The sequence below is a fragment of the Oryzias melastigma genome, linkage group LG7, assembly GCF_002922805.2.
Source record: "Oryzias melastigma strain HK-1 linkage group LG7, ASM292280v2, whole genome shotgun sequence".
In the NCBI taxonomy this organism is placed as follows: domain Eukaryota; kingdom Metazoa; phylum Chordata; class Actinopteri; order Beloniformes; family Adrianichthyidae; genus Oryzias; species Oryzias melastigma.
Genome location: NC_050518.1, coordinates 32871352 through 32878886, shown reverse-complemented (window position 1 = coordinate 32878886; position 7535 = coordinate 32871352). Strand labels below are relative to the sequence as shown.

The 7535-nt window shown below is 43.6% G+C and overlaps 2 protein-coding genes across 2 annotated transcripts in view; both read right to left on the bottom strand.

Annotated features, from left to right (window-relative positions):
- ndufb11 (NADH:ubiquinone oxidoreductase subunit B11) overlaps window positions 1-2651 on the bottom strand; it is a 5662-nt gene extending 3011 nt beyond the window's left edge. Inside the window, exons 1-2 of the mRNA XM_024263898.2 lie at window positions 2428-2651; window positions 1083-1213 (exon numbers count right to left, since the gene is read on the bottom strand). Coding sequence (XP_024119666.1) covers window positions 1083-1213; window positions 2428-2601 — 305 coding nt within the window. The 5' untranslated portion in view covers window positions 2602-2651. The remainder of the gene's footprint in view (window positions 1-1082; window positions 1214-2427) is intronic.
- The window catches only part of tbc1d25 (TBC1 domain family, member 25), a gene marked incomplete in the record, with an annotated part of 17594 nt that overhangs the window by 1746 nt on the left and 8313 nt on the right, over window positions 1-7535 (bottom strand). The window contains 1 exon segment of the mRNA XM_036213006.1: window positions 6610-7535. Within this exon segment, the coding sequence (XP_036068899.1) occupies window positions 7480-7535 (56 nt within the window).

The window sequence follows — 7535 nt, the reverse complement described above, 5'->3', positions numbered from 1 at the left end:
ATTCTGTCCAATCACGTGTCTCTGCCTCACATTGCCTTTGGACTTTCTATGAGCTGTAAAATAGATAAAACATGGAATAAAACTTAGATAAAGTTGCATTTTTCATGATTTTTTTTAAATTTTGGACAAAAGTGAACATTAGTTCTTAGACAGAAGTCACTGTGAAAACGAACATTAAAAGTTAAACAGGACATTTCTTCTGCTTTGGTAAACAATGCAACTTTCTCTTAATTTTTTATTGTTTGATTCACGAAAAAGCTCATCACCGAGACACGACCGTAACGCTGAGAGAAAATGTTGAATGCAAAATCCCCCCCCCCCGGTTAAGAGTCTGGGGGTCGTCCTCGACAGCTCCCTTTCTTTCACCTCCCATGTTAACATCATCAAAACCATCTACCAAACATCCGTGGTCTCCGTCCATCCCTCAGTCCTCACTCTACAGACGTCCACGTCCTCATCCTCGTCTCCTCCCGTTTAGATTATTGTAATTCTTTTTGGTTTACCTCTAAAAACGATCCATAAACTACAACTGGTCCAAAACTCGCCTTATTTCTCAGACTCCTCCCATCCCATCTCACCGTTCTTCAGCAGCTCCGCTGACTGCCAGTGACACACCGGATCATCTCTAAAATGCTCCTCCTGACCTTAAAGCTCTTCACGACCTCGCCCCACCTGACCTTCTGGACCTCCTTGGAGTAACCACTCCTGCAGTTCCCCATTTATCTGCTTTTGCTGATCTTTTATTGCTTCTCCATGTTTATACTTATTACTATTGTATAAATGTATGATTTTTGTTGTAAGGAGACCTTGACTCCCTTGAAAGGCGCCCAACCAATAAAATGTATTATCATGTATTTCTGTATTTTCATTTGTTCTATTCCTTACCTGTGGTGTGTGTGTGGACAGGTGGTTGAGGACTTTGTTTAGGCCCGACAATGTTTCCTGTTCTTTGTATTTTAAAAGTTGATTGTTTTTTATGTCAAGCACTTTGAAATGTATTTTTGTGGAAAGGTTCTGTACAAATAAAGTTGATTTGATCGTTATTATGAGTGACGAACAGATGCTCGTGTCTGAGAGCTCACCCGTGGTCTGGCAGGTAGTGAATAAATGTTCCTCCGATGACGAGAACAACGGAGATGCCCATGAAGAAGCCCACCTTCATGTTCCACTCATCCTCCACAGGATCGCTGGAGAAGCCGTGGTATTCGGGGTTCTGCAGGAACATGGATGGACGAGCTACAGTTTCATTTGGAAACAGAAATAAACATTTGAGCTGGAAACAACCGAGGCTCCAGCCGGTTTGGAGACGTACGGTCACAGTGAAGACCGTCATGATAAGATGATTACATCTCTCTAAGAACTCCATACAGACATGCTCTGAGCTCAGGAGTGTTGAGGTCGGTATCCAGAAGTGACTGCAGCATCCCTAGAAGAAGCTCTGCAGTCGGCCTTTTCCTGTGGGGCTGTCAAGGAATGGAATAAACCTCCAACAAATTTCAAAACATGGCGGACTTCTGCAGCTTTTCTCAAACTGAAGAAATGGATTCTGGAGCCTCAGTCTTGCTCACATAATAGATGTTTGACCGTCAGATGAGATGATACACTACATATACACATCATTTGAAGGCCATCGGAGTACAAGACCATTGGAATTGTTTTATCTTATTTTAAACTGGAAACGTGTTTATTTTTGTAATTGTTTTTATCAATTGGTGAATGTATTTATATTGAATTAGTTTTATAAAATATTTAGTGTTTTATATTGTATCTGTTTTTTAACATCCTTGATAATGTGTTTAATATTGGATTTCTTTTAAAAATGGTTTAAAATATGTTTATAATGTTTACATATTATGTAATGTTTTGTAATTCAGATGGAAATTAGCTACGAAACTACAATCTGGTGAAAGTATCTTTGCTTCTTAAGCTCAATATTTGTACACTGTCCTGATAAACAAACAAACAGTTCATTTGCATCTCGTGTTAATATAAAGGTGCATGCTGATTGGTTGGTCCACTCATCACGTCATCAGCTCTGCTCTAAATGTTCGTTTAATCCAGAGGTCTGAGGCGGTTACCCTCCTCTGGGGTGAACAGGATCTTACGGCTCTACTGTGGTTCTGATGAATGAAAAATGAAACGATTCGTTTAATCGAATCGGAGTATCGTCGAATAGTTACGAGTTTATGGCTAAGATGCTCCAGTCATTAATTTGTCACGTTTCTGTTATTCCTCTGTTGATTACATTAAGGGTTTTGTAGTTCTGTGCTTTTGCAGTGAAGGTTTTGTCATCATCTCCTGGTCTGCAGGTTCGGTCCAGACTGGATGAAACCCTCCTGGTTCCGGCGGTCCAACCACTGACTGCTGAGGTCCAGTCAGCGGTCCGGTTCTACACAGATCAGTCTGTGATGGAGGAGCAGAACTCACCTTGACATACTGGCTGACCTCCCCGTGGTCGGACGTGTCCCCGCGGGGGTGCAGCTCCGTCACGGCGCTCGAACCCGCGGCGCTGCTCTGTTTGGACTGAGACACGAAGCGGGCCGGCGGGACGGAGCCCAACCGGGGCAAACTGAGCCCGAACCTGGAGAGCCGTGACAACATTCGATCTGCCAGTGAAGGAGACTGATGACCCGGAAACGGAAGTCGGTGATTTTCCTTTTCTTTAATCAGGTCAGCGGGGCGCTACCGCCATCAAGCGGCGGGAAACGGAATCACAGCAGTTATACCATGGACGTTGACTGTATATAAAAATTATAAATGTATTTATACATTTGTGTATTTTTACAGTCAACGACCATGGACCGTATGCTCTGATATGAATATGTGTTTTTGGTTAAAACGTTCACATCAGTCTACGGTCTAAACAACTCAAAACTTTGCTCTTATTTTGAAATAGATGAATGCTGCTCTACTCAGTCAAAGTTTTGTTCTCAGAAGATGTTCAGGATAAACCATATATATATTTAAATTTAAAATAGTTTTTAACTTTTGACAGAGGTTCACATTGCTCCCTTTCAAAGTAAAAGACAGTCTGTAGTAACTGTGATGTCAGCAGTGATCAAAACTGTTTAGTTTGTGGTACATCTCAGCCAGAAATTCTAAATTAAATTAAATCACAGCTAAATAAGAGACTTTTTCTGAACAATAAGGGTCACATAGAATCCAAGAATTTGTTAAAAAATATCAAATCCTCCTTTATAATCTGGTGCTGACCTTAAGGGATTTTCTGTGTGAATCAGCTTTCATTGATCCAAACATTCAGTTTGGTGGAGATTTTTCCTCTAAATGCCGTTCCTGACAGAACCCTGTATTTTACCTGGGCTGGAGACTGGACAGGAGACCCAGACTCCGCCCCCTGTGGATACACAGGTAGGCAGCAGCCATCTGGATCCATGGTCCACCAATCAATACACAGATGATTGAATGATACAGTCTGGTTCTTTTACCCAAAACACTCAAATCTAGATATTCTCATTCGTGTGACATTTAAAGCTATAAATAATAATGCATAGCATTTGACAGAGAGATGTATTTATTCAAGCTCATGATTGGACGTCTTTTTGTTTACATCGCATGAGCATAAAAAGACAAACGCTGTAATAAACAGAAAAAGAAACTGCAGTTTGTCAGAAATCATTTACTTGTTGATTGGTTTGATAATCAACATCATCTCATATCTGTGGTTTTCAAACGCTCGCTGGACGCTTCCGCAGTGAACCTTGAGCTGTTGGATGTACTGAAAAACAATGAATTTCCCTCTTGGGATTAATAAAGTATATTGATTGATTGATTGATTACCGCAGTTTCTGGATTGATTTTTTGATACGTATCTAATATCATTTACATCCCTAACAAAATACCAAAATATCTGTCTAGAATAAAGTTTGTCAACATTAAATCTGGATCCACGTGAAGTTACATTGTGTTCACCATTAAATGCTCACAATAAACCTCCAATTTAAAGTTATTTTTCAAAAGAAAACACAAATGTTTTGTATTTCATTTTAAAAAGTTCCAGTTGTCCTGACAGCTGCAGCTTATTACTGCTAACCTGCTATGATTGACAGCTGATGTTTTAGTGTCATAGAATGTTTTCTACAGCTAATTTACACAAACACAGTTTAGAAGTTATAGTTTTTAGAAAGTCCTGGAGGTCTTAGATTACTGATTTTATGATGAGATCCTGTTGAAATTTAAATGCTGGATCCATGTGGTCCACCGGCCAGACTTTGGACATGCCGATGGTCAAGTCTCCGCTGTCCACGGTCACATGGCAGCAGAGCAGAGAGCTGTCAGAGGAATTCTCTTCTAATGAGATGATCCTGCTTTGGAGGATTAAAGAGTCACAGTATCCATAACACCGGGTCAACAAATGAAACAAAGTCGTCAATTATCATTTATTTGTATACAATAAACAATCAAGAACATTGTTAAATGATTTGAAAATATTGTGCAGATATTGAGGCCAGCATGTTCATGAGGCTCATGTTCTCTCTGTTCCAGTTGCTGAATACTGACCATCAAAAGAGGCAGAACACGACTCCACCACAGCTGGACGTCCAGGACCTCTGAAGGAGAGGTCCGGTTCTGAGGGATGAACCCACGCGACGTTCTGCTGCTCAAACCCAGCGTGAAAAGACGAGAAGGATGAAGTGAGGATGAGAAGAGGCGCTCTGATCAGAACATCTTCATCTGCTCGGACTCCCACAGGGATGCTAAAGGTTCTCATCAAACATGGAGGGAGACGCAGAACCAGCCTCCATCTTTCCTTTGGAGACAGTCAGCGTACAGGTCTGCAGTGGAGCTGACTCCACCCTCACATTCACACAACCTGAAGGTCTGATGCTGGTGTTCAACAGACCGTCCTCCAGTCCAACACGGATGAAACAAATGAGACGCCGGACGCCGTTCTGAAGAAGTCTTCCTCCTCGCGGCTCTGCACACTCCTCAAGCTCCTCAGCTGCTGATGGTCAGCAGAGCTCCGTTTGCAACCACATTCATCTACTGATGCTTTGAGACGCCGGCATCACCTCGTCTCCTGCAGAACCACCTCCAGAACCACACCTGTCAGGAAATGGGGGCGGCAGAGGTCACTGGAGGTCAAGGAGGAGCCCGGTACTCTGATGAAGGAGGTTCTGAGGGTTTTGACCCAGATCTGGAGCCTGATCCAGACCGCTCTGGCTGCAGGACGCTCGTCGCCATGGGAACGTCTGAGCAGACACTTTGATGCTGTAAGCTCCGTTCTTCTGAACATCTGGAGCCGGAGACGGTTTCTCCCCAAACACTGTTACAGTCCTGGAATCCTAACCTGTCATCCAGCTGCACGCCTGCAGGGCGGGAGTGTGAGGGGGCGGAGCCTGTGGCATCAGCTCAGTTCATCCACTCATACAAGTCAAAATGCTCCAGTCTGGTAGATTTGATCGGATGGAGCAGCAGAAGGCTTTTGGGGAAATGCTGGCATCCATTAGTCAAGTTTTCTTAAAACCTCACAGTGGAGGAAGATCCAGAAGAGAAGATCCAGAGAGTCTGGACGCTGCAGCGGGTCAGAAGAACCGAAGGAGCCTCTGAACCTAAACGTCTGTCATTCTGATGGTGAACAGCTTCACGCTTCAGCAGCTGAAGCTCAGCATGAACCCAGACAGTAAGAGCACAAACCACGGTGAAGGCGTCAACACAGGAGGCACTTCTAAAGTTCTGTCACCACCGTCATGTCCGCTCCGCTGTGGAGAAGAAGAAAGGCTCTTTGGAGAACAGCCACATGAAAACAAGGTCACATTGAAAACCTGGAGCTTCCAGGCCTGAAGATTCAGCTGCTCAAGATCCAAACCGAGAACAGCAGTGAAGCAACACGGCCTGAACATCTGGAACCGGGTCAAACCAGCTCCACCGGACCTCCAACGTGTCGCAGCAGCACTTTAATCCACAAACCAATGTTTAAAGCTAAAGGGAACTTCTCAGAGTGAAGATTGCACAGACCCAGCGGAGCACGTCTCCGTCCAGCTTCGCCTGAAGCAGGTTAGAAACCCAAACTCCATGTGGGCGTGGGGGTGGAGGCGGATGACAGACGGACACTCCCAGCTGGAGAACATCATGTCTGCTTTCTTCATCATAAAAAAGAGTTCTAATAAAAATGACAGTTGAGATGAAGATGCTGCAGCCGCAGTAAAAAACCTTTAGAAAAGCGTCTGTCCTCCAGCAGGTGAAGGAGCGTCGGGTAGAAGAGGACAGCAGGAACGGGCGGCTTCTTGACAAGGCCAGGAGGCTCCAAGAGACCCAAACCAACCTGGAGCGGGGCGCCGGCGCCGTCCGTCCTCCGCACTAACCTGGAGCGGGGCGCCGACGGCGTCCGTCCTCCGCACTAACCTGCTCTGTATGGAGGATTTTTGTGACACCATCATGCAGAACTTAGATCAACATTTTCTACATTGAAAACAAAATGTCAAGTGTTAATAAAATCATAATTGGTAAATAAAAATGTTTCATATTTGCTTTCAAAAACTTTTTTTGCCTTCAAAAACATGTTTGCGTTTGCAGCACAAACGGTTTGCGTTTGCATCTCACTTTCGCCCTATCTTTGATTTTGTGTTTAACCTTTTTCTCGTCTGTCACCTCAAACAGCCTGCTGATTGGTCTAGATTCTGTCCAATCACGTGTCTCTGCCTCACATTGCCTTTGGACTTTCTATGAGCTGTAAAATAGATAAAACGTGGAATAAAACTTAGATAAAGTTGCATTTTTCATGATTTTTTTTAAATTTTGGACAAAAGTAAACATTAGTTCTTAGACAGAAGTCTCTGTGAAAACGAACATTAAAAGTTAAACATGACATTTCTTCTGCTTTGGTAAACGATGCAACTTTCTCTTAATTTTTTATTGTTTGATTCACGAAAAGCTCATCACCAAGACACGACCGTAACGCTGAGAGAAAATGTTGAATGCAAAATCAAAGATAGGGCAAAAGCGAGATGAGACACTACGCAAAATGTTTGTGCTGCAGTCGCAAAAGTATTTTTTAAGGTAAAAATAACAGTTTGCAAACTCCAAAACATGTTTTGAACAAAAAAATAGCAACGTAAAAATATTTTTTAAATTAAAAAAAGTTTTTGAAAGCAAATATTTATTTTCATTTGAAAATGATGAAGGTTTATTCTCCACACTTCACATTTTCTTTGCAACTTAGAACACTTTGATCTCAAATCTGTAACTTGGAATTTGGTGTCATAAAAATCCCTTCATAGCTCTGAGCTCTCAGTCCGTGTAGGAGAAGCTGGTCAGGAGCGCTGCAGCGTCAAAGGAGCTGGTTGGCGAGGAGCTGGTCGGCGAGGAGCAGAGTGGCGAGGCTGGATGCAGATGAACGCCGCCCAACCAGAACATCCCAGTTTGGAGTTTCCCGCCTCAAGAAGTTCTGAGGATGCGGACGGGAGAAGACACAACCAGGCAAACGCAGACACGTCCTCCAGTGGGCGGAGCCAGACTGACTCAGGATGTGGGGGAGAGCGGCGCCGGCGGCGAGGGAATGGTGCTGGACAGGTTGT